General features: G+C 51.0%; 1 protein-coding gene and 1 long non-coding RNA gene across 2 annotated transcripts in view; one reads left to right on the forward strand and one right to left on the reverse strand.

The window, feature by feature from the left end:
* On the forward strand, nucleotides 1-6,840 carry Gm52824. Its single transcript, XR_003955977.1, has 3 exons — nucleotides 1-259; nucleotides 5,105-5,266; nucleotides 5,559-6,840. It is a non-coding gene; the product is annotated as a predicted gene, 52824 (long non-coding RNA).
* Nucleotides 751-26,742, reverse strand: part of Coro1c (coronin, actin binding protein 1C) — a 66,268-nt gene continuing 40,276 nt past the window's right edge. The window contains exons 3-11 of the mRNA NM_011779.3: nucleotides 23,951-24,073; nucleotides 10,483-10,612; nucleotides 8,963-9,144; nucleotides 7,841-7,960; nucleotides 6,839-6,943; nucleotides 5,746-5,891; nucleotides 4,458-4,515; nucleotides 3,473-3,718; nucleotides 751-2,780 (exon numbers count right to left, since the gene is read on the reverse strand). Of these exons, the coding sequence (NP_035909.2) occupies nucleotides 2,661-2,780; nucleotides 3,473-3,718; nucleotides 4,458-4,515; nucleotides 5,746-5,891; nucleotides 6,839-6,943; nucleotides 7,841-7,960; nucleotides 8,963-9,144; nucleotides 10,483-10,612; nucleotides 23,951-24,073 (1,230 nt within the window). The 3' untranslated portion in view covers nucleotides 751-2,660. The remainder of the gene's footprint in view (nucleotides 2,781-3,472; nucleotides 3,719-4,457; nucleotides 4,516-5,745; nucleotides 5,892-6,838; nucleotides 6,944-7,840; nucleotides 7,961-8,962; nucleotides 9,145-10,482; nucleotides 10,613-23,950; nucleotides 24,074-26,742) is intronic.

Here is a 26,742-nt window from a genome sequence, read left to right on the forward strand (position 1 = left end):
GGGGCGGGCGGACGGACGCTAGACAGACGGACTGAGGACACAAGAAGCTGTTAGGTCTTCTGGCAGAGAGTCAAGGTGGCCAAACTAGACGAGCCAGTCGTAAACAGACCACCAGGCTTCTCCCCACAGCTGGGGTCCTCGGAGGAGGCCCGCCAACTTCCCTTCCCTGCCTGTCATGGGAACCAGAGGCTGCTGCTCTCCTTGCTTGGGAGGAAGGAACCTGGGGAGGGCCTTCCTGTACTCGCTCATCACACGGAAGGTAAGCAAGGGGGTTTCTTCTGTATAAAAACTGAAATGTCATCGGGTGATGGGGTAACAGGAAAGGGGAAGTCGAAAGGTACAGTCAGGACACCGAGGACCCAATGGGCAGAAGCACAGCCAAGGGTTCCCGTTCACTGAAAATGCTGCTTTGAACACACCCACCTCCCTGTGGGGTGTGTGACGCTGTCACTCAGGATTCAGAGGCAGGGAGGGCTGTCTACAGCCACAGAGCAAGTTCAAAGACAGCCTGGGGTACCTGTACCTCATCTTTTTTATCTTTTTGAGACAGGGTCTCTCTAAATAGCCCTGGCTGTCTTGGCACTATGTAGACCAGGCTGGCCCTGCCTCTGCGTCTGAGTGGTAGGTACTGAAACCTTGTTTTAAACAATAAACAAAATAAAACCCAGGTCTGCGGCTGTGGCTTGGTAGGTAAAGTGTTTGTTGAACATTCACAGAGTGAGGCGAGAAAGAAGCACAGCACACGACTGTAATCAATGCCTTTTATCTCTGAAAACGGAAGCGAGTGTTTTGACAGAACACTATGGCCACTCTATAAGAGTGGGTGTAGGAGCAGTTCACTGTCTTCCTCCGGTGCCACAGGGAAACAGAGGCCACCACAGCGTGTCAGGTGGGCACACACTACAGTCACTCCCGCCTCTCTCAACCACAGCCCCTCTGACTTCATCAACAGCCTCTACAATTGTTACGTAATTAATTCAACGGACCCCAGAACCTTTGTGAATCTTCACACAGTCCTCAGCGTAGCACACGTACAGACAATGCAGTGTGAGTCATTCCAGCCATGGTCTCTCCATCTCCTTATCCAACATTAAACCACAAGACAGACACAGAAACCTACAGAGACTCAGGAGCCCCGAAGCTTCGGAGCCAGCGGCCCCCATCTCGGTGGCTGAGAGAACCTTTTCTTACAACACTACCCAGTCAGTCCACACACTCTAAGCGGCTGCTGCCATACTATGCTCTGCCCTGATAACCTGTACATTTGCTGGCAGCCAGCACTGGGCCCACACCAGCACCAACACTTGCCAAGGCTTGCCTTTTGTGATCCATCTGACACTACCCAGGTCGTCTGCTTCCATAGACACGCACCATGAGGCTGTGAGGTTAGAGTAGGGCTAAGGTCTAGCTGCTGCCCTTGGAGCAGGCATGCCCAGGGCACGTCCAGTGCTGGCAAGTAGCAGCCTGATCTGGGTGGTGGGGCAGAGGGCCTGTGCGTGGCCAGCTATGGTCGATCTCTGAACTTCCCTTTCCACTCTGTTCTGGACCTTTCCCTCCGCTGCAACATTCAAGAGCCCTCGAGGGCTGGCTGGGCGCTTGAGACAGGAGGCAGCAAAGTAAGGAGGGAAGACAGGAGCGAGGGAAACAGAGGGCCTGGGGCAGAGGCTGTGCACACAGTGCCTGGGTTCAAGCCCCACACTATACCCAAGGGCCAGGCAAGCTGCCTCTGTAGACAAGGACTGTCAACACACAGGTATCCGCTCGCCTTGGGTGCCCTTGTCCAAACTGCCCGGAAGGGAACCACACTGCTGGAAGGGACAGGCACAACCATCTGTGGAGAACAAAACTGCAGAAACGCGAGCTAGTTCGGGTTAGAGTATAATCACCGAGTTCCCTCTGTGCAACCACCCAACTTCTAGGAGAGAGAGAGCAAGGAGAGAGAGAGACAGGACTTTTGATCGAAGACTCAATGGAATGGGGGCAGTGTGTGGTGGGTCCACGTGATTTCTCAAGTCTTCCTTCTGCACAGTCGTTAGACTAACGCCCAGGTTTGTGCTGTGAGTGAGCCAGCCCTGTGCAGGCGGCTGCACTGATTGTTCTCGTGAGTGTTTATACAAAATAATCATCTCATCTTCATTTAGTTTATAAACATACACAGTGCTGTCCCTTTTAAATTGAGGAGAGAAAAGAAAGAAAGAAAGAAAGAAAGAAAGAAAGAAAGAAAGAAAGAAAGAAAGAAAGAAACCCCACAAATACTGCAAAGTAGAAAAATACAAAGAAAAAAAAGCTACTTTCGGTTTTGGCAACATTAAAAAGGAAGAGACAGAGCAGAGGTGGCGCTGGCCCGGTCATCAGGTGTGTGAGGAGGACGCTGGGTCAAGTGGGGGGCTTGGTCTCTAAAATTCAGAACATCTGGCATTTCAAACGTAGGAAAGCTCAGCAAGTCAGCAGACCTGCCGAACACCAAAGCTCCCTGACGAAAAGCTCAGCTTCCAGGTTTGCGGAAATTTGGGAGAGGAACCGAGTTCTTACTGGAATGTGGCCTATCGCTGGCTGACAGATCTGACATGGAATGTCTCCAAATGGCAGTGTCTCCCTCTCTGCCCTCCCTGGGAGTGCGCGGAGGAGGAGCAGCCACCGTCCGTGGAGGTGGGCGGGCCTCAGGCAGCCATCTTCGCCAGCTGCTGCTCCAACTTGGAAATGCGCTCGTCTTGACTGCAGATTGTTTCCTTTATGGATTTGATCTCTTTCAGAATCTCATCCAACTTGGCTTCGTTTTGCTGAGAAACAAACAGAACAAGGTGACCAGACAGCAGCAACAAAGCGCATTCCCTTTCTGTTAACTCTGACAGCGCAGAGTGGAGTCTCACGGGGCCTCTCACACGCTTGGGACAGCCAGCTGCAGTCCCCAGGACACCAGGTCTTCCCAAGGCACCACGGAGCTTCTGAGACAGACAAGAGCCCACAAGCCAACTACAGTGCTTCAAAGTGGCTTCCCGGTCCTCCACCTGCAGCTGCTGGGCAGAGCCCTCACCGGGCAAGCCTGGGCACACCAGGGCCTGCAGCCCCCTTGCTCTGCTTCCTGTCAGGAGCAGCCTGCTCTGTAGGGGCTCGGATGAAGAGCCAGTGTCTCCTAAGAGCTTATTAACTGGAAACCTTACGGCACCAAGTACAGATGCCGCTTAAGGCACTGCTCTGCCTGGTTCTCCACACCCCTCCCGGCCATTCTCTCCTGAGGGAGCAGTGCCCTCTGGTGGTAGGTTCCTCAGACCCCTAAGCTCCTGGCAAAGTAGTTGTATTGCTAGCCCCACATCGTGAATCCAGTGCTATGTGTACCACTTCCTTCTCTAAGAACACTCCCTTCCTGCCTCCCTTAGCCCGGCAGGGGTCCTGTCCACTCTCAGACACACAGTAGGCATTACAAAAGCCAGTGCTGGCTGGCCTAGCACACCACAGTCACCCAGAGCCTTACCACACTGGCCGTGTCTGTGGGCTTCTTGGGGGCACAGCTGAGCTCGCTCTTCTTGTTTGCAGCCGGCTTGCTGTCCAGGATGTTCTTCTTGACCACCTTGAGGTCCCTGTTCTTGCCTGGAATGTACCCGTGCTTCAACGATATGAGGATGGGGTCCGCGTTCTTCCCCTCAAACCACTCCTCGGCCTCAAGGGCGGCTTCCGGCCCTGCCGTGTCAGGGTACAGGTCGTCTTGGAAGAGGTCAGACTGGAAGAGGCATGTGGAGAACGCTTGGTAAGCGAGAAGAAAGGCTGGAGCCCGAGTCCAGTGCTGCATGGATGCAGGACAAGCGTTCCCCACGGGATGTGTCTCAACCTTTACTGTCTCCCACAATCTGGAATAGCGGGAAGAGGCATGCACACCACAGGGACCTGAGTTTTCACTTCAGAACTGGGGACATGGAGCTGCAGAGACAGGGTGCTGCTGGCTTGTCTTGTGTTAGTTCTACAAAGCACTCAGAAGAGGGAACCTCAGTGAGAAAACCACTCCAACGGGCCGGCCTGTGGGCAAGCCCACGGTGCATTGTCTTGCCTGGTGACTGATGAGAAAAGGCACGCCTCACTGTGGGTGGGGCCAGCCCTGGACAGGTGGGCCTGGGTGCTGAGCTGGCCATGAGGAGCAAGCAGTGTCCCAGCATGGCCGCTGCATCTGCTCCTGCCCTGACAATGAGCTCAGCAAGGCAGTGTGACTGACAGCTGCGAATGTCGTGAAGTCTCATCACAGCAACAGAAGCCCTAAACTCAGGGGGCTCAGCAGTCACAGGCCTTCGCTGTCCTGCAGGGGACCTGGGTCTGATGCCTGGCCCCCTCATGATGCTCCTGGTTCCAGGGACCCCACACTTCTGACCTTCGCAAGCACCAGGTGGGCATGGAGACAGTGCACAGCAACACATGTAGGCAAAACAGCCATGCATACTAAGACCAAACCCAAACACTCAGGCACTTACCTTCCTGGGGACCGTCATGATAATGGGCTCGCACTTTCTCTCATGAAGCTTGAAGAATCTTCAAAGGAGACAAAGGCAAAGATACAGAGTGAGTGACTGACAGCCCCCAGACTGTTCCCTCCAGCACCCGTGGGATCTGAAGATCACCCCCACTGACCAGCTCAGTGGCTGCTGCAGGCTAGGAGCAGTTTGGTGTGCCCTCTACAGAGAAGAGCGACTGCCCATGCAGCTGGGGACTGTAAGCAGGAGAGGCCAGTGAAAGATGGCTGTAGCCAAGCCAAGTGCTGGGGACCGCACAGCCATGCCCCAGTGACTCTCCACTGTGTCCCCAGACAAGAGAGCACACACACACACCTCACAGGAGGCAGCACCTGCCAGTACAGGCACTGTACGTGGCACACATGGGAACTCAGGATAACTGCCGGGGCTGGCCTGCAGGCCCCTTCCACCTTCTTGTCATTCTTACGGCTTACTGCTACCTCTGCATGTGTTAGCATGTGAGTGTGTGTGCCACAGCACGATGGAGTCAGTCCCCTTCTCCTGCTTTTGCAGGACCCCTTGGATCCAACTCTGGCCATCAGGTCTATGTGGCAAATGTCTACCCACTGAGCCATCCTGCTGACCCTGCCTTCTACTTTTTATTCCAGACAGGGTCCCACACTGGCCTGGAGCACTGCCACACAGGGCAGGCTGGCTGATGGGCGCTCCCAGGCTGCTGTCTCCTCCACCTGCCATCTCTTTATCGCTGGGATTACCATGTGCACCACAGAGATAACCACGGGTCCTGGGACCTAAGCTAACCTAGGCCTGTAAGTAAGATCAGAGCTTTACCGACAGAGCAACCTACTCAGCCATCTACACAGACTTCTTCCCCCCCACCCCCCACGTGTTCCCAGTCGGCCTCGCTCCCCTCACAGCTCTCTGTCCCTGTCTGTCTGCCTTTACCCCTTCGCTCCTTCCCTTCTCCTGAATAATCCTCCTTTATACCAGGTCTGTGGCATGGTGTGGCCTCTCAGGTGACACCTTGGCATAAGCCTGCTGGGTACCGCCCTCCCACTGCAATACATTTTATATCACAGCTCTTGCCCACCTGTCTTCCAGGGACCATTGCCCATAGCCTCGACATGAAGGAAGTGAGCACACAAGACACTGAGCCCTGCTGTGTCCCAGCTGTGCTCCACTGCAAGGACAGGCCACAAGCCACAGTCAACTGCAAACACACTGAGGTAGTCCTGCAGCTGGCCTGCTGCGTCATGAACAACTGGACACGTTGGGTTCAATTCTTTACCTGGCAATTTCACACTTGTTGACGTCAAGGCCCCGCTTGGGCATGTAGCCCATCCCTCGCTGAGGCTCCTTGCTGCTGAATGTGTTGAGGTAGTGGACATATGGGGATTCATCCGTGATCTCAAAATAGCGGATACTGCTGTCACCCTGAGAACCAGAGACAAGTCAGTGCCCACAGTGATGCAGACATTTTCTTTAAGTGGGTGGTACTCACACCACCCAGAGTTCATGGAAACCTAACTTCAGTAGCTGTGCACTGCTCCTCTAAGCACATCTGCCTGAATTACAAGCCACTGTTTCCCCTTCTTCCTGAGAATTCTCCAGCACTTCCTGTAGAGGGCTCCCATGCCTCTCCTCTCCTGGGCCTAGAAATCAGGTCAGGGTCAGGGCAAGAGAGCGAGTGGCGCACAACTGCCCTGAGCACCAGCTTCAGAAGTCAAGCAAGCAAAGCCAAGCGGCTGAGAGCGCAGCTGCACACCCGAAGCCTTACTCCCGGGCCCCAGGAACGACAGGCAACCAGGGGCGATCAATACAGGGTCTCTCTAGAAGAAGCAGCAGCAGCGTTTCAACTGTTTCCTCTAACTCTGGACAGCACCAAAGGCTCTCAGGGCAGTGAATGAAACCCCATGGTTAGGCTGGAGAGATGGCTGAGAGGTTAGGAACACTGGCTGTTCTTCCAGAGGTCCTGAGTTCAATTCCCAGAAACCACATGGTGGTTGACAACCATCTGTAATGGGATGTACACTCAGGTGTACATGCAAATAGAGCACTCATTCATAGATAGATAGATAGATAGATAGATAGATAGATAGATAGATAGATAGATAGATAGATAGATAGATAAAAAAACAAAACAAAAGCTTGCGGTCATCATGTTTGAAGTGGTCAGCTATTTTTTTGGCAAGCTACCCAATGCCAGCAACCTAGTGTGAAAGAGGACAAGCTTTCAGCATGAACGTGCTCTTACACACACACACTCACTCACTCACTCACACACTTTAACATTAAATATGTCAGTTACACTGCCTAGCTTCTAGGGTTCTGAGGACGAGCCCTGGCCCTCTTCGGCTGGCCTGACAGCAGACGCCGTTTACCTTCCCACATAAGTAGATGATGCTGGTGTCCGGATCGTAGAAGGGGAGCAGCACCCCATTGCTAGTGTCCATTTCATGGAGAGCAATTGGTTCCTGCATGTTTTTCTGAAAATAAGTTAAAAAATACACATAAACACACACACAACACACATATATACATTTTAAAAATACCAGCAGAACTTCAAGTCTGAGCAAACACGGGTGACTTCGTGCATGTAAATACAGGTGACCTCATGCATGCAAACACTGTAAATCAAACTCCCTGACGATCAATGCAGACATCATTATGGGTCCACAACAAAAACCATCTCTTTTGAGATGTTTTCTTTTTGAAAAAGATTTTTGTTTTTAAAGGACAGCCTGGGAATTCCAGGCCAACCGTGTGTGTGTGTGTGTGTGTGTGTGTGTGTGTGTGTGTGTGTGTGTGCGCATAAGTGTAGTGTAGTTGCCTGCTGGGGACAGAAGAGGGCATCCAATCCCCTGGAGCTGCAGCTGTGACCATAGGTGACATAATGTTCTTGACCCGAGCCATTTCTCTCCAGCCACCACTTTCTCATTATAAAGAATGGCACGCTGGGGGTGGTGGCGCACGCCTTTAATCCCAGTACTCGGGAGGCAGAGGCAGGCGATTTCTGAGTTCGAGGCCAGCCTGGTCTACAGAGTGAGTTCCAGGACAGCCAGGGCTACACAGAGAAACCCTGTCTCAAAAAAACCAAAAAAAAAAAAAAAAAAAAAAAAAAAAAGAAAGAAAGAATGACACACATTGAGCAGGACTGTGTGCTCCGTCCCTGTGAGGTCTAAGCACCAGTGGAAACCCTGGAGCCCCTTGAGTGCAGGCCTAAGGTGCACTGCTTGCCTGAGCCCCACTGAGGACGAGACCCTCCTGCTAACTTAAGACAGCAAGAGCACAGAGAATCACACTGAGGAGCCTGTGACCCCCTCTGCCAGCCCAAAGCCCCACTCAAGCTGACAGAAACTTGGAAAGGGAGGAAACTGGCTTACTGGGTTCCAGAGCGCCAACTGCCGCTCGCTCATGCGGCTAAAGCCAGTAGTGAAGACGTTGCCGTCCGCCAGGAAGATGGCACGCATAGGCCTGGCTCCTTCGTGTGCTTTCTCCTTCTCCTGGGAAGGGGGCGGGGGAAGCAGATGCAGATTTCACACACTTACATTCACTGTGCAAAGCCCCCAACCCCACACACAGGCCCAGTCTGAGCTTTCCTGGGCAGGACCCTGAGGCCAAGGAGGTGCAACTGTCCCTCCTTATGAGAAAGCAGCGTCACTGAGTGGTCTGGTCAAAAGGGCTCTGGCACACATGTGACCTGCAGGCTGGGGGCAGCCCATAGGTTCTCCAGCCTCACAGGACACACAGAAGGCCACTCCTAGCCTTTCCTGGTTAATGAGCGTGCCCGAGTAGACACCCTTGGGATATGCTGGGTGGACAAACCGGACTTGGAAAGTCCCTGTGGTCGGTAAGACACACCGTGATTGCTGTCCACCCTACACAGTGCTGATAGTTAAGATGCACCATGATTGCTGCCCACCCTAGAGCCTGAGGGGATATGCTTCTGGGCTTCTCACCCACAGCTGCAGCCCTGACAAGACCGCGTGCATCTTCAGGCAGGGAATGTGACTTTGCTGAAGTCCTACTGGGTGTTAGAAGCTGAGTCTCTAAGCCGACAGTAGGAGCTCCTTCCTGCAGGCCTGTAGGGCACCTGGATAGTGTTCTTGGGTCAGGTGGGCATCAACTGGGGTGTGGTCAGTGTAGACCCCTGACAGTCTGGCTGAGCTCATCCAGGCCTGCAAAGCCCCGAGGGCACTCTAAGCTGTTTAAAGCACTGCTGGAACATGTGTGGTAGTGCGCACCTTTAATCCCAACACTTGGAGGCAGAGCCCGGTGCACTTCTGTGCTCCAGGCCAGCCTGGGCTATTCTGACTAAGGTCACCATGAGGGGACAGAGCTGAGCTAAGGCTGGACAACTAGAGAGACCAGAAACTTGGGCAGCCACCTCCCTACTCATTTGATGCCCACACTCCACAAGGACAGCGTGGCTTCTGTGTGGCAGCCTTCAGAGCCCAGGAAAGGCTACTGACCGGCCACCAGGGCTGTGTGCTGGACACACTCACCGCCACAATCTCCTGTTTCCTGGGGTCAATGACTCTCACTTTCTTGTCTTTGGATGCGGTGCAGATGAGACTACCGTTACGGCTCCAGCTCACATTGTAAATCATGTCTGAATGCATATCGTCCAAGTTGATGAGGGCTTCCCCTGTCCCCACGTTCCAGATGATAATGGCATTATCACAGCCTGTCACAAGCAGATCAGTCACCAGGTGGGAAGGGCCCACAGAGCATGCCAGAGAAAGCAGCCAGCCCCACAGGGACAGAAGCATGGGAGGGAAGGTGCTAGAGACAAGAGGCCCCGCCTACTAGGCTGGAGTGATGTGATCTCTGTAAATGAACACTTTAAAGCCAGCCCCATGAGAGCCTCTGTCAACCCAACAAGAAGCTCAGCACAACAGAAGTCCCCTGGGGGTCAGCTGGACTAATGGAGCCAGGCGGTCTGTCTCCTTGGCTTGCACAAGGCGAACAGGAAAAGGGTGAGCTGCATGGTCCCCACAGGTCCTTTCTGCCATGCTGCCCCTCAGCTAGCTTCCCAGCCCATGACCTGCTCTGGAGGTCATCAGAGGGCTGGGGGGGGGGGTCAACAGTGGCTAAGCTGGCACCTTACAATGCCTTCTGTATCAGTAGACGCCCGCCTGGCATTACATTCCTAACCTCACACACCACAAACAGCTCCTATCCTTAGTTACAAACTGATCTGGCCAACTTGCAGAAATACATTAAAACAAAACAAACCAGTATTGTTAAGGTGTAATTCACAATAACCATTACATATATCTAGGTAAGTTCTGACAAATGCCTATACCAAGAGAAAGCTTACTGCCATCACCCCGAAAGCTTTCTGTATTCATATATGCATGCGTGTGTGCTTGGCCCCGCCGTGTAAAGGCCAGAGGGTGCGTCTTTATTGAAGTAGCCTCTCACTGGCCTGGCCTGCCAACCCATGCCAGGGAACTGCCTTTCCTTCTCTGCTTCCGCGGCACTGGGATAACAAAGCTCACCAGCATGTCAGGCTTCCCTAACACAGGTTCTGAAGCCCTGTATTGAATGAGTCACGTCCCCAGCAGGCTGGGCCAGCCTTAAACTTACTGAGCCACCATACCTAGTTGATGTGTTGCTTTTAGGAAAAAGAAAGGGAGGGAGGGAAAAGAACGAATGCACGAATGAATGAATATAAAATTTGAGCAAAGGCAAAAATTTCTGTAAGATGAACTTGGAAATCATGCCACAAGAAGCGGGTGAGTAGAGAGACAGAAAGTGCCAGGGTTCACTGTGGAGCAGTCTAACAGAAAAATTCAAAAGCAGCATTGGTGTTCAGAGCCGGGAGCTGAGCAGACAGGCTGAACTTTGCCAGCAGGACAGTGTGGGCGAGGACAGCATGGCCCGTGGGAAGGCGCTGGAGCACACACATCAAGGTCCAAACCCAGGTGTTTGGAGTCTGCCATAGCTCCTCGGTGCTCCAGTGGGGTCCCACCCATCCCCCCATCACAGGGTGAGGGCAAAGCAGCCTCTGGGCTCCTACCTGCACTGAGAAGCACATTGCGGGCCGTCGGGTGCCAGGCCACGATGCCAACTCTTTTTGAGTGCCCTTCTAGAATCACCACAGGCTCGGTCAGGGAAAGGGTGAGTCCATTTTCCGGGATCTGCCAAACCTGTTGGAACAGGAAGGAGATTATTGGTCTAAAAGCCGCTGTCACCTTTGACTCCCAGGTCACTATGGCCACCCAGTGGCACTAAGGCGCAGGTGACGACTGTGTGCCTGATTTAACTGTAAATCTACTAAGTAAGCACTTGGGAACTTTTCTTTATCTGTGACCTGCCAGGCCAAGGGTGTCCTCAGAACCACAGGTTGTTCACTCTGACTGAGTAGTGTTCTCCTTTCTCTATGGTAAGATTTCCTTTCTACAGTGCGGTAGAAATATTCCCACATCCCACATGTAAACACAGCCCATGTTCACACTCGTGCGCCAGCAGAGGGTTTACCTCAGTGTTCTCTGAGGGATTCCGTCATTTTGTGCTTCTCCCTCACCACTGTCTAGTGGGTACTAGACAGCTCTGAACTATCACGTATTAAATATCATGTGAGTCACCACGTCCCACATTCCTTTATGAGATGGTGAAAATATTCAAAAACTTGTGTTGGTGGGTATATGCATTCATGAACATATTAGAAACCACCGAATTGTACATTTTAAATGAGCATATTCTGTATAAATTGTATCTTAAAAAAAAAACAACCTTACTTGCTGCTGTGTACTTCTGTGTATTTGGTTTTGTTTGTTTGTTTTTTTGAGACAGGGTTTCTCTGTATAGCTCTGGCAGTCCTGGAACTCACTTTGTAGACCAAGCTGTCCTCGAACTCAGAAATCCGCCTGCCTCTGCCTCCCCAGTGCTGGGATTAAAGGCGTGCGTCACCACGCTTGGCCTTCTTCTGTGTATTTGTATGTGTGCGTGTGTGCATCATGCCTCTGTGTGTGTGTGTGCATCATGCCTCTGTGTGTGTGTGCGTGTGTGTGTGTGTGTGTGTGCATCATGCCTCTGTGTGTGTATGTGCATCATGCCTCTGTGTGCGTGTGTGCATGTGTGCATCATGCCTCTGTGTGTGTGTGTATCACGCATGTGGATGTCAGAGGACAACGTTGTACAGTTGCTTCTTTTCTTCCACCTTTGCATGGCTTCTAAGGATTGAACTCACATCACCAGGCTTGCATGTCAAGTGCCTTTACCTGCAGAGCCATCTTGTTGGCCCCATCAATTATATCTTAACGAGGTATATACTTAAGAAAAGAGAGAAAGAAATCCATTTGGGGGTCTAGAGCTGGCTCAGTGAGTGAGCGCTTGCTCTACGGGAAAATCTTGAGCTTGGATTGCTAGCACCAAATAAGGAGCCAGCCGTGGCCATGCATGCCTGTGATTCCAGGACTTGCTGAGGCGGGGTGTGGACACAGGGGGACTCAGAGCTTGTGGGCCAGCTGGTGGGCTCCTTATTCAGCAAGGATGTGAATCAGAAGGGGGTGAGGTAGAGAGCAAGAGGGGCAACGCCCAGCCAACATTGTTAGTGCATTTACTGCGTACAGGCACAGACACACCAGCTGACTGACGGTGACAGGCAGAAGGGTTAGCACATCCAGACTGGACACTGTCACAGGGAGGGGAAGGGAAGGACGCGGCCGAGCGGAGGGAAGCAGACTCAGTGATGAACACTGGGAGCTGAGGGCTCTCTGCCTTGTTTCTTGCTTTATTTAGCGTCTTGCTATGTGGCCCAGTCTGGCATCAAATTAAAAACAACCCTCCCACCTCAAATTCAGAGGCAAGACCCCAAGCCTCAGCCATGCACCACGCCAGGCAAAGATGGAGGCTTTCAGAGTCAAGATACAAAACTACTCCCTAAGAACTGTCGCAGGTAAGTGGACTGGGCCTAAGGCCCAGAAGAGCATCACTGCACAGTGTCCGATCCACAAAGAGTGAAGGTTGACACAATTACCCTCTAAAAACCTGGATCCTCTCCAAGAACAGCAAGTGCCCTTTGTGGCCCAGCCATCTCTCAGCCTGACAATCATTATTTTTTGGATCCTCCTGCCTCAGCCTCCCGGGTGATTTGCATACTGTCATAGCTGGATTCCACTTGAAGCAAATAAAACATCTCGTGCAAATCACAGGAAAATAAACCAACCTCCTGAGGCCCAAACCTAGAGGTCACCTGATGTTCCAGCCCAGCTCCCACCATGTGGTGACATCTGCACAGGCAGCTGAGGCCAGAGGAGAAGGGGCGCTGGCACGGGTCTTGCCTAACTCGCCCTGGCACAGGTCTGCTCCCCTGGGAGCAGGGGCCACTGCTCTACTTTCCAGTAGGGCAGCGGAACCTGGCTGAGTATAATCACAACTGCAGCTGAAGAGAACGCACGGGAACAGGGGGATCACTCTGACGAAAGCGTGATGTTGCAGGAACCTTCATGAACGACTCAAGGGGTTGTTGTTTTTTGCTTCTAACAGCAAGTGTGGTAACTCCACGCTCTACCCCCAGGGGTCGCCCTTGCCTCGGCCTGCTTGGATCCCAAGGCCAGCAACAGTGAGCAGGGTGGCGGAGGCGCAGGGTGTCGTCAGAATCTGCACCCTGGGACTCAGGAGCAGCAAGGCTCAAGCACGAGCTTCCATTTCTCTAAACTTCTCCTTCGCCCATGGCTTGCTTCAGTAGAGGGGAAATGTCAATGATGAAAGCAGAACATTTGTTATAGGACAGAATTTTAATTTTTTCTTATTGTGTATTTTATGTACGAGCACTTTGTTTTCATGAACACAGAAGAGGCCACCAGATCCCATCAGATGGCTGTGAGCCACCGTGTGGTTGCTGGGATTTGAACTCAGGACCTTGGGAAGAGCAGTCTTAACAGCCCCATATGCCAGTGTCTTAAGTCAGGCCGGCTGGTGTCTGCAGTGCACGCTGAGCCGACTTGATGGCAGGTAGATGCACTAGACACAGAGACTTAGCTCCTTTCGCCCTGGGTCCATCACACATCTACTGAGGAGCCGCCACAAAGCAGGTAGTAATGGCTTGGAGGCTGAATGGGAAACTGAGCTCTCACAAACTGACACCCAAATACAGACGGTGCTGGAGTCACACAAACACACCCCAAGTGTGGGCCACCCATAGCAGCGCGCTCCACTGCCCTGGGGATGTGCATTGAGGCGGTCTCGGGGTATGCACTGAACCTGGGGTGATGGTGGACGGTGGGCATGCTAACGTGGCGATGTCCACTGTGTCCAATGCTGTGCTGACTGAAAATGCAAGTGTAGTCAGGACCACACCACAGGAGTTGGCTCCATAGGGAGTCTCTGAAGAAACAACTAAGAATGAAAAGAAGCAGGGGAAAGGGAAGAAACAGGGAAATCAAGTAGTCAGTTTCAACAGAAACCCACCAAATGCACAAAGCATCTTCTAAAAATCGAGCAAACAATGCCTGGGAGAGGCTGGCCGAGGGGCGGGGGCAGCAGAGATGTCTGGGAGAGTCTGAGAAACAAAATGTAAAGACACCAGAAGCCGAGTGATGAGAACAGAGCGAGATGTGAGCTGTGGGCCCTGCCACAGGCAGCACGCCTGCCCCCTGCTCCCCCCCCACTTTCTAGTGCTGCAGGCCTACTTACCACTGTCACTAACTGGCTCTCTGCCTGGAGGGGGCCTGCTACTTCTGGTAATGGCCTGTCAATGTCACTGAAGGTCTTGCTTGGGGACACAGAGCAGAGTGCCACTCTATTCTCATTCTTATGCACATGCTGGCAGGCTGGCCTGGGCCTCTGGGGCTGGGATGCTAATTAGCCACGTTAGCACTGAACCCTTAGGTGCTGGGAGCCAAACTCTGTGTTTATACTGAGGGAGCATGGCCTGGCTTACAGAGGGTTCTGGAAAGGTCAACTGAGCTAATGTTCTGCACAGCACTACCCTAATAGGAAGCTGCTCATGGGGAGGAACACAGAGCTACAGCTGGAAGGCCTAGGTTCTGGACACTGCCCTCCTCTTGGCGGCATGAACCTTCTGACAAAACTGTCCTCATCTGAGCCTGCGTTTCCAAGCGATGTGATGCGTCCTGGTCCTGTCTCCTCTGTGCCACTGCAGTGATCCAATACAAACATGCAGATCCAGGCCTTAGACAAGGCCGAGCACACCTCTGCTCTCCTGTGATCACACACACTTTTAGGTTTGAGCCCCAGAACTTCTGAGAGGACTCTGGTCTTGTAGTGAGCTCATTAGTACCCACTTACATCCCACATGTCATGTGTGTGAAAGCTCTTGTTTATGCCTGGGACAATTTGTGCTGATGCTGTCTGTGAGGGTTGGAGAGTTTTTCTCTGTTCCTGTGGTTAAAGACTGGGACCCCAACACCAATCTGCTTTCTCAGAAACACTCACTGAGCAGGGAGGCAGACGTCAGACTCACCCTCCACAGAGGGTCCAGAGCAACACCTCAGCACGGCAGGGACAAGTCTCTATCCTGTCTACTGAAAGAAAAAAGTCTTTGAGTCTCTAAAAATTCTATTGGATGACACATTACCATAGTAATGTTTTGTTTTGAAAGAAAGAAAGGAAAACAACCTAATCAGCCCCAAAGGGCTTCCAGATGAAAGCGGGGCTCAACCACTGCAAACCCACTGAGGTTCTGAAAACACGCTCGAGCACATGTGCGAAGCCTGCATGCTGTGTCCCCTCCACATGTGAACGGGAGAGCAGGGCTGCAGGAGGCAGGGCAGGGGAACCTGCTCCCATAAGCAAGCAAGGCAATTGGCTTAATGGTTTTATTTTTCAAACATGGCACAAATTTAAAATACACAAAGTGTTTCCAGAGCCCACTCTCCTATCTTGATCACCCGCCGGGAACTGACTACTGAGCAAGACACTAGAGTTACAGCCATGAAGTGCTTCCTTGCAAAAGGTCATGTTTTTACAGAGCCCAGGGCACTGATTTCAAAGGGAGCACAAAGGCGAGAAGGTCTCAAGACGCGAGATGAGGGACTTGCTGCAGAACAGTCTGGAGGCTCCACGAGGCCTCACGAGGTAGCACGTGGCACCTCTGCACTTTCTGGAGGGCAAGCTGAGCCTGGGACTGAGGCTGGATCTGCCGAAGGTCAACAGCCCGGAGGTGATCTGTACCCCAGACACACCACAGGACACCCCACATCAGGGCTTCTACTTCTGTTGTAATGAATAAAGTCTGCTGAGAAAATCCAGGATAGAACCACAGATACACCAGGTACCGTGCTTACCTTTGTTTACTTCTGTAAGATAAGGACCTATGTGGGAAGAGAGGTGAAAGCACTCGCTATGAATAGATAATCTGCGACTGCCTCGGATGGGACAGTGGGGACAGCTAAGGGATCCTTTCACCTCAATCTGAATCACAGCCTCTGCATCTGTGTCTGATGCTGTTCCCAGACAAGGGCAGCCAACAGCAGTGCAACCTGGCCTGACTGTTCTTGGAACTATTTCAATCACTGCCACTTACTGGGGCTAAGATTCCTCCGAGTAAAATACTGAGAAACCACAATCCGAAAAACTCCATAGGACGCTACAGAGTCAAAGAGCAGAGCGCACAATACCAAACCCTGGGCTGGAAGCAAAGGGCAGCTCCCGGGATGAGAGTTTACCTGTTGCCTGTTGGTGTCAGCACTGCTCCAAACGGCAGGCCCTGGCATGCAAGCTGCCCACCACACTCCACTAAAGGCTGCTTAAAGAATATGCCTTTCAAAGGAGAGCCTGGGCTGGCAGGGTGGCTCAGTGGGCAGAAGTGTTTGCTGCCGGCCTGACAGCAGGGTTCAGTTCCTGGAAGCCATGTGAGAACACGGCTGTGATAGTGTACTCCTACTGGAGGGAGACTACCAGCAGACAGGAGAGCTGCCTGGAGACCACCAGCCAGCTAATCCTGGAATATGTGGTGAAGCAGAGACAGGAGGCCCTACCTTAGCAAGGCGGAAAGACAGAACCAATTCCCAAAAAGGTGTCCTCCACAATAACAGGTAAAAATAAAATAAAATAAAATAAAATAAAATAAAATAAAATAAAATACAGAGAATTAGCCAGGCAGCGGTGCATGCCTTTAATTCCAGCACTCCTGAGGCAGAGACAGATGAATCTCTTAAGTTCAAGGTCAGCCTGGTCTAGAGCTCCAGGACAGCCAGGACTGCACGAAAAACTCTGTCTTGAAAACAAAAACAAAAATCAAACATCAAACCAAACAAACAAAAAGCTGGAGAAGCTGGGCAGGATGGCCCACTCCTGTCTGTAGTCTAGCATTTGGGAGATGCAAGCAGGAGAATCCCAAGTTCTAAGCTATAGGCAAATAATGGAGATTGTAGTCCCTCTAACACGGAGAGACACCACTCCAGCACAGTTCATAAAATGAACAGACCCATGTTTATAACTCAGTGGGCTTAAACGATCCAAAGGCAGTTTTTAAACTTTGCCTTACCCCTCAGCTCTGTGAGGGGCCGGCTCTGCTGTACTCCTACAGAATGTTGCCCGAGGTGTTCTTGCTGCCATGTGTCCGTGACGCGCCCTGCACTCACCACACAAGTCCTCATGCATGCCCAGCTCTGCGTGATCCTCTGTCCGCACGCCTGGCCTTACATCAGCTGCCCTACTGTCTATGTGGGGTGGAGGCTGAGAGTGCCCTGCACGCCTAGGAACTCCTCAGTTGGGCAAAGACCCTGGAGCTCTGCCTATCACCTGCAGCTCCAGGGACACTGCCACTTCCACCACTTCCACTAGCCAGTGTTTGAGCAACTATCCAGGGCTCTTCTGGTTTTTTGTTTTGTTTTGTTTTGTCTTTTTTGCTTGTTTTTGTTTTTGTTTTTAAAAAAACGGAGGGGGGAGAGGGGAGGGGGGCTTGAAAGTCTACAACCTCCTGCCAGTTTGAACTGTCCTTAGCACAGGGTGGAGGGGATGGTGGTGGAGGGCGGAGTCAGCAGGGACAGGAAGCCAAGCCTGTAAGGCTCCCTCCGCCCTGACACTTCCCAGCCTGTCAGCACGCTCACTCGGAGCCACTGAGTAGGTGAACAGTAGCCTCTGTGTGGCCCACACTTAAGACAGAAGGAAATTAGGAGATTTGGCCCAGAGCACTGTTCAACTAACAGAATGTTTGCTCTGCCAATGCAGGAGCAGCAATAGAGGATTTCTGTAAGACAGAGGTCTGAATTACAGCTGGTGTTGGAACTTCCCCAAACCTCAAATAAAAACAAAGCTGGTAACAGACCAAAGCACCCCAAAATCCTACAGACGGAAGCACCCTACTTCTCTGACCTAACGGAGCAGGTCGCTGACACACTCTGGCAATGGAGAGAGGGTTGCCTTTCTTAGCGGCCGCTGATCACTGGAGCCCCCTACCTCCACCCCAAGGACTAAAGAGGCAGGCGCAGGCTGAGCCTAATGTTCTCAAAACCCATCAGCAAGGGCTCCTCTCCCCAAGACAGCCAAGACAGGCATCGGAGAGAAACCAGGGTGAGTGGCTGACCCCATTTGAGCAGGTAGGAAATGGGGGAGGACCCCACACAAAGCCCCTCTTCTCTCCCCGCAGAACATAGGAATGGGAAAGGCACAACAAAGACAGGTCAGAAAAGCAAGGCAAGCCCCGTGTTTCTTAACATCAACATACTCTGTGAGAGCAACAAGTCAAACCAAGCCATCTTCTGGAAACTTCTAACAAACACACAGGGATTAAGTGTGAACACTCATATGCATATACTCACACATGCATACACTCAGGCATGCACAAGCATACTCCCACTCCCACAGAGAAAGAGGTGGACTGAAGGAGATGGCTCAGCAGTTAAGAGCACTTGTTGCCAGAGGACCCAGGTTCGATTCCCAGCACCCACACATCAGCTCACAACTGTTAACTCCTGTCCCAAAGGATCTAATGCTGTATTTTGTCTCTGGGTCTTTTGCAGGTCCATGGTGCACATAAACTCAGGTGAGCATACAAACACATAAGAATAAACACAGACTCGGGAGGCAGAGGTAGGCGGATTTCTGAGTTTGAGGCCAGCCTTGTCTATAAAGTGAGTTCCAGGACAGCCAGGGCTATACAGAGAAACCCTGTCTCAAAAAAAAAAAAAAAAAAAAAAGACCAAAAAAACAAAAAAACCCACAGACAGAACAAATAATGTACTCCAAATAAAAAATAACGACAAGATGCTAAGAGGAGCAAAGGCCCAAGGGAAGATGGCAACTGGGCCCCAGCTGTCATAAAGAGACCAAGAGGCCTGGTCTGAAGAAAGTCTAAGAGTGCTGGCCCTGGAGAAGACATCCAGCCCAAAGCACGGCCCACACCTGCTCTGTGGGCTACAGCAGTCAGAGCTATTCTCTGCACTCAGCTGCAAACACCTCCTGCCATTCATTCACCAGGTCACCTTCCCAAGTGCTCAGGCTGGTCTCCGAGGACAGAGACTAAGCAAGGGAAGCTGCAGAGACTGATGTATGGGGTGAGGAGAGTGGCTTGTAAAACAGAAGTCTCCATAGGAAGCCACCGGGCTGCCTTAGCGTCTCACACTGAGAACAGGGCTCAGCTGGTGCTGACAGCACACAGGCTATCTTCCCGCTGCCCACACCGTAAGATGGGTGCTTTCTAAGCACGCTATCACCGGGAAGGCCAGATGGATATCTAGTACACCAGAAGACTGTACCATCACTGCCACCACTGCCTTCACACAGGCCACAATGAGGTCACCAGCACTAGAGGGCCACGTTCCTTGTCCAAAGGCTGTAAGACTTGACTAAGCCACATTAAATGTGTGGTCTACACAAAAGTACAAGTTCTCCGAGGTAACTAAGATGTAAGAAGCAACAGGACCAGGAGCAAAAGCCAGGTGTGCAAATCAAATCCCACTGGGAGACAGAGGCAGGAGGATGTCTGTGAAAGTTCCAGGTCAGCCTGGTCTATATAGACCTTCCAGGCCAGAACTACAAAGAGTGTCCCAAAATAACAACAGCAGTCTGCAGCAAACTGACCAACACTGAAGACAAGGCCAGGTCACAGAGCCTCGGAGCTGGGCATGGTGGGACACACACAGCCTCAGCCCTCTGAGAATGGAGGCAGGACATTGAGGGCTTGAGATCAGTCTGGGCTGTAATACAAGACCCAATCTCAAGAAAACAACAAAAAGAAACCTGGTAGTTTGGGATAATTTTCCAGGATCAGGGAGGCGACTTGAAATTAGGGGGCTGGAGAGATGGCTTCATAGTTAAGATCACTATTGCTCTTGCAGAAGGCCTGGGTTCTGACCCCAGCACCCATGTGACAGATCATAACATAAACACCTGTGACTCCAGTCCCAGGGGATCTGATGCCCTCTGCTGGCCTCTGTGGGCACTGCACGCATGTGGTGAACACTCGGACACATATCGTTCAGGTTGAGCCTCCACCCCAGACAAATGGTGACAACTGGTGGGTGCCTGCATTCCCCCAGAGTCTGTTGTTTGTAACGTGGGAGGGGAAGCGACAGAGCTCAAGATGTTCACATCTACCTGCAGGAGGTTCCGCTTGCTCCTGCCGTAAACTGCAAACACTACCTGAACACCAACCTTTGAATGCTTTCATCCCGGATCTAGATCAGCAGTTCTCAGCCTGTGGGTACTGAGCCCCTCAGGGTCACAGACCAGATATCCACTACATTACGATTCATAACAGGACCAAAATTTCAGTATGAAGTAGCAACAAGAATAATGTTATGGTCAGGGGTCACCACAGCACGAGGAACTGTGTTAAAGGGTCACAGCGTTAGGAAGGTTGAGAGCCATGGTTCAAGATCTTGTCCAGAACACCAAGGACGGGCAGACACACTGTGGTCACAATCACCCCTAGCACTCAGACCAGCATGCACAAACATCACTTTCCATTTAAAGAACCTGGGATGTAGAGAGAACCTCCTGTGTAGTGTATGGCTACATCACCGACCAATAAAAATAAATAGATAAATACCCCTATGGCCAATAGGAAAGTGCTGAATAGAAGGGTATCTATCCCATAAGCAGAAAGGATTCTGGGATAGAGCCAAGCACTGAAGATTCATCCCTGGACACAAAGGAGGAAAATTCATGAGAGCTGAGCAGAGGTGACCAGCCACATGACAGAGTTTAGATTAAACAGAATATTAAGTTATGAGCTAGTCAAAGAGCGAGCCAAAGCTATGGCCAAGGTGTCTGTAAACATAACAAAGGTTCAGAGACACTATTTCTGAGAACAGGGATGCAGCTTACAATAAACACCCCACAATACTGGGGATGGGTGGGGGTGGGGTGGGGGGTACGGAAACAGCCAATTCAAAGGCTAGCAGAGGTGCCTTAAAAACAGGGTAAATGGAAGAATCTGATGCTTACTGCCCCGTCCTATTCCATCTGGAATACCAGGCAACTGAACAGATGGTGCAGTGCCCTGCAAAATTTGGCTCAACTTAGAAAACAGAAAAGCAGCAGCTACGAGAGCCACTCTGGGCTCCTTTACTGAGTCACCAGGTGTAGGAACAACGCTTCAATAGCTGTGCAGACCCAAGAGGACAGAACCACAAGTGCCTTGTGGACCTACATAAACTTCAGGATCTGCACATTTGCACCAAATCCAGACCAGGGCCCTGACCTGCTCCAGAAGGACTGTCAGCAAAATGCAGACTGCTGAAAAGCATGGGTCAGAAAACCAGCGCTCTACATCAGCCGCCCTGGAAGAACGGCGACAGGACAGACAGACTTAAAAGCTGCTGTGCTGTTTTTAAACTGCAATGCCCAGCTGGTGTTTAGAGAGGCCCACGTGAGTGAGTAGCATCTTACAGGAAGAGACACGTGTGACCTGAAGGGTGTGAAGGAGGGAATGTGGGAGGTAGGGTAAGAAGCCACCTGGCCCCCTCCATCCACCTACTGCTAGTGTTTTTGTGGAAGTTGTCTTGAAAGGTAAAGGTCAGCAAGGCTGGCAACAAAGAAACACATCAAACCCGTCTCTTCCACAGCAGTTGGGACTCTCAGCTGCAGGCCCTGGCAGCAGGTCTAACCTGTGCTCCTTTCCAGTAAGTAGCAAGCATATCCATTCATTAGTCACTAATCTAGCAAGCACACACACAGAAGGCACACACACAGAAGGCACACACACAGAAGGCACACACACAGAAAGCACACACACAGAAGGACTCCTTTACTGGAAGCATATTCAATATGCTTTCAGCTGCCAAAAGCCCACGAGGAAAATGTTTAAATACTACAGTCCAGGAACTAATTTGTCTATGTAAACTATTCCACTAATAAAGCATCGTAAGCAGTGTTTTGGTCTACAGACAACAGACAGAGTCTAAAAAACAAACAAAACAACAAAAGAAGACACCAGGAAAGACAAGGAGAGAAGTGTGCTTCTCCAGGCTCCCCGAGGTGAGACTGACTCATGGGGTTAATCTTCACTATTTCAGGGCAGCAGTGGCCCCCATGCCTCTGTCTAACCTCGTTAATGTATTGGTAAGTGTGTGCCTTAGGGCTTCTACATCTGTGATAAACACCATAACCAGAAGCAATCTGTGGCAGCAAGTGCTTCCTCAGCACGGCCCATCACTGAGGGGAGTCAGGGCAGGAGCCTGGAGGCGGGAGCTGATGCAGAGGCCATGCTTGCTCCTAATGTTCAGCCCGCTTTCTTATGGAACCCAGGACCACATTCCCAAGAGTGTGACTGCCCATAGTGATCTGGGCTCTCTGTCAATCATTACTTAAGACAACGCCCACAAGGCCAATCTGCTGGGAGCATTTTCTCAATTGATGCTCTTCCTAAATGCCTCTAGCTTGGGTCAAGTTAACGTTTGTGATGATTTGTGTATGCTTGGCCCAGGGAGTGGCACTATTAGGAGGTGTGGCCTTGTTGGAGAAGTCCTGGCACTATGGGTGTGGGCTTTAAGACTCTTGTCCTAGCTGCCTGGAAGTCAGTCTTCTAGCATCCTTCAGATGAAGATGTAGAACTCTGCGGGAAGCAGATGCGGCTGCAAGGGTCAAGATGTTTACTGCATTGCCCGCGCATTCGCAGCAAGGCTACATGCGTGGGCTGCCTGCCAGGCTGGACTGTTCCTCGTGATCCGCACCTGTCAGCCTATCGGTGACCGACCTGAGCTCATGTCTGGAGCGTGTGTGAATTCTGATTGGATGAGGTGGGGTAGAGCTAGAAGGAGGTCAGTCAGCACGATATAGTGTTTTAGCCCTTGCCCTAAGTAGAAGCTAGTTGTAGTAAGAGAAGCAGTTGTAAGGGGAGTTTTTTAAGAAAAGTTGGAAGAACAAGTAATGAAGCTGTTGCGTGAACCCGACTTGGTGTCCGTGTCGTTCCTGTCGCTACGGGAACGAAGGACCTGTAGCAGAACTCTCAGCTCTACCTGCACCATGCCTGCCTGGATGCTGCCATGTTCCCACCTTGATGATACTGGACTGAACCTCTGAACCTGTAAGCCAGTTGTAATTAAATGTTGTCCTTTATAAGATTTGCCTTGGTCATGGTGTCTGCTCACAGCAGTAAAACCCTGAGACAACACCCAACCAACCAGCACACACTGAGAACTGATCCAGGTCACCAATCTTGCTTAGAGGGAAAGTCACACTCAGGGACACAGTCCTGAAAGGCGCCCCGAGGCAGCAGTTGGAGGCTGAAGCAGGGGGATCGGCAGAGTCTAGGGGTGTCAGGATGGGCCACCTAGCAACAAAGCTTTCAAAACACACTTGCTGGTGCTGCAGAGATGGCTCAGTGGTTAGGAAAGTTGGCTATTCTCACAAAGGATCTGGGTTCAATTCCCAGCACCTACATGGGGGCTCACAACCATCTCACTCCAGCTCCAAGTACACTGTCCTCTTTTGGCCAGTGTAGGCCCCGTGTTTACACAGTGTGCCGACAGACATAAATGCACCCAGGTAAGTAAAACACCCACACGTGGAAAATAAAGGCTCTTCTCCAGCAGCAGAAGAAAACACCTTCCGGCATGGGCTCAGGACTAGTCCTTGCTCCTCCCCCACTCCCCGATCCCACCTTATCTCATTATCTGCAGTGAATGACAACACTTGCTGTGTGTGGTATCTTGCTGCACAGTGGATGACAACAGTCTTTTTCCACCTTTTTTTGGTAGGAGTTGCACAGTCAAATATCATTAATAAAGTTATTAGAAAATCATCTTACTTGCACCCAAATCTTCCCTATAGCTATCAAGTGTTGGTGAGCAGCCCCTCTCTCAGAAAAGAAATAGCACAACTCGCTGGCGCAGGGGCTTGTAAACAGCTCACCTCTCACAAAGCCATATGGTATAATCCACCGTATGGTATAATTCAATGACGCCAACACTGCTGGGACTCCTACACGTGTGTGTGCGTGTGTGCACACAGAGCTGAGACGTGCGTGTGTGTGTGTGCGTGTGTGTGTGTGTGTACGCGCGTGCGTGCGCACAGGAGCTGAGAGCAGGACGTGGGTCCCGTGGTTTGTGTCATGCCTCACCCTGGGGACTTACCATAACAGTGCAGTCCTCTGAGCCGCTGGCAATGACCTGGTCATTATGTGGACACCAGTCTATGTCCAGCACTGGTCCTGTGTGGCCACACACTGTAGGGTAGGATTTGTCAATTCGTCCCGTCTGAAAGAAGAGACAAATGGATCATGTAACACAGTGTGACATCACCGCATCAGCACCTGTCAGTCACTGCTACCCCAACCTCTTGCTGCTGTAGGTGATCACAGTCATTTTCACCTCCAAAATAGTCACTACTAACGGCACTCCATCAGTTACAAAGACCTAAACTCCAGAACCAAAATATTTAGTCTGCATTAAAAACATTGCAAAGAGAACTCGTGAGTCTTTTTACCCAAGTACAATTCTATAGCAGCAACATTGTTGTAGACAAGTTCTACAAGGGGACCCTTGGTATTACTCAAAATGTAAAATATAATTCCCTTTTTGGAAATTTATTTTATTTTAAATTCTGGGGTCTGTGTGTACAGAGGACCTGGAGGCCAGAGGCACAGGATCCTCTCAGAGCTGGAGCTATCGGCAGCTGTGAGTTGCAACCTGAACTCAGGTCTTCTCTGTAAGGTCAGTCTGAGCTCTCGACTGCCAGGCCCCTTCTCCAGCCCCTTCTCACCTTTAGTTAAGGAACAAGCTATTGGAGCATACATGCATGCCAGTGGTGTTGGAAATAAAGGGAAAGCCACAGCTGCCGTGCAGAGGCTTGAGGGCGAGGCTGGAATGCCTCGTCAGGTTGGACCTTACCACCCAGTTCCACATCCCAGTAAGAGGAAAATGTTTACTGTTACTCTAAGTCACTACAAGGCGCCCATGTTACCTGTTTGAATCTAACACGTCAACCTACCAATCTGGGACCAACTAAGACAACTACTGTGCCACCAACAAGCACACAGAAGCTCTTTCCTTTCACTGGTAGGGGTGGCGGTGGTTGGCTCCAGGAGCAGGCACGAAGGAGACTCCCTGCCCTGTGTGACAGACAAATCCACACACCGGTGCTGCTCTCTGACTGCATCCATCATTTTCCACATCGGGGCGGGCTTCTTGGCAATTTTTCAAGATAAGTAAATGCTGCTTGAAGTCTGACACAACCAACCATGGGGCTCTTCAGAGAGAGAGGGGTGTGCTAACCTGACAAGCCCACATGCTCAGCACCAGAGACATGGGCTTGAATCCAGGCCCCACTGCTTAGAGGTTAGCCCACGGGAAGCCAATAGCTCAGCACAGTTCATCACCTGCAGGAGAGGGGGCAGCGAGACCCATCTCCCAGGTTTATGGTAAGCTCCAACAAGAGAACATGTTTAGGGAAATCAAAAGTTCACATTATTGGGCTGGAGAGATGGCTCAGCAGTTAAGAGCACCAACTGCTCTTCCAGAGGTCCTGAGTTCAATTCCTAGCAACCACATGGTGCCTCACAACAATTCGTAATGAGATCTGAAGTCCTCTTCTGGAGTGTCTGAAGATGGCTACAATGTACTTACACATAATAAATAATCTTTTTTTTTTTTTTTTTTAAAAAGGTCCCATTATCCCATTATGGTGACCAGGATAAGTATATAGAGAGATGACTAATGGCACCTTGGACATAATGAGGGCTCAATAAAACCATCACTGTCAGTTCTTCTAGTGGAGTATTCACATTACCCCACCACTAACTCACTGGTACAGGACAGTTGTGAATTTCTGTTGATGAGACATAGGGCTGGATATATAAGGTGTGACCCTGTACTGTAGAGTCAAGGAGCAAGTGACAGTGGCAGTGTGTTGTCACAGCATAGGCAGGCAAGGGTTTCTGCTGAGAAGCAATTATGCTGAGGCTTAAAGATTCTCCTACCCTGTGCCTTTGGTCTAGGTTTCTTCAGAGACGACCCTTTCTGGGCAAAAGTCACTAAATACAGGGCTGAGGACCTGGCTCAGAGGTAGACTGCTTACCTAGCACACACAAGGCCTTGGGCTTAGTCCCCAGCACTGCAAACAAACAACGAACGAACGAACGAACGAACGAACAAGAGAGAGAGAGAGAGAGAGAGAGAAAGAGAAGGAAGGAAGGAAGGAAGGAAGGAAAGAAAGAAAGAAAGAAAGAAAGAAAGAAAGAAAGAAAGAAAGAAAGAAAGAAAGAAAGAAAGAAAGAAAGAAAACAGGGCACACCGGTTGACACCACATCCTGAAAGATTCTAGCAAAGCACAACGGTGTTCAGGCCATTTATAACCACAACTGTCCAGGCCATTTCCCATCTGCGGGCTCTCGGCCACCCTCCTCAAGCTGTTGAACATTACCCAGTTTTCCATCTGTAACAGAGTGCCGCCAATGACTTATTCTTTACCATTAGATGTGACAACCAAGGGCCAGTGTGTGTCAGGAATGTTAAACACACCAGCCTGTTCCTTCAAAGGACCCTCGCAGAAGGCTAGGCGCTGATGTGGTTAACCTGCTGACCTTTGCCCTGTCTTCCTCTTGACCATTATCATGAGCTTGTGCATCTATAGGATCTAGAAGGTCCTACATGGAAGGTGTCACATATGGTCAACCTATAGAACTCACCGTCGTGGAAGATGTTACATACAATTTACAGTTTGGAGATAGTCAGGTCCTCATCTTTACTGTGTACACAGGATTGAGTTAACTGTCCCCAGAGACGATTTCACTAACTTATGCTTGAATATACCTTTAACAATCAACTCAGGGTCAGACTCCTGAAGTCTAAGTCACCACCAGCTACTTGTTATGTTGAACCACACCGTGACCTCCTGGATCACTACTCTGCCAGACAGAACCTGGCTG

This window comes from Mus musculus, chromosome 5 (genome assembly GCF_000001635.26).
Source record: "Mus musculus strain C57BL/6J chromosome 5, GRCm38.p6 C57BL/6J".
Taxonomy (NCBI): Eukaryota; Metazoa; Chordata; class Mammalia; order Rodentia; family Muridae; genus Mus; species Mus musculus.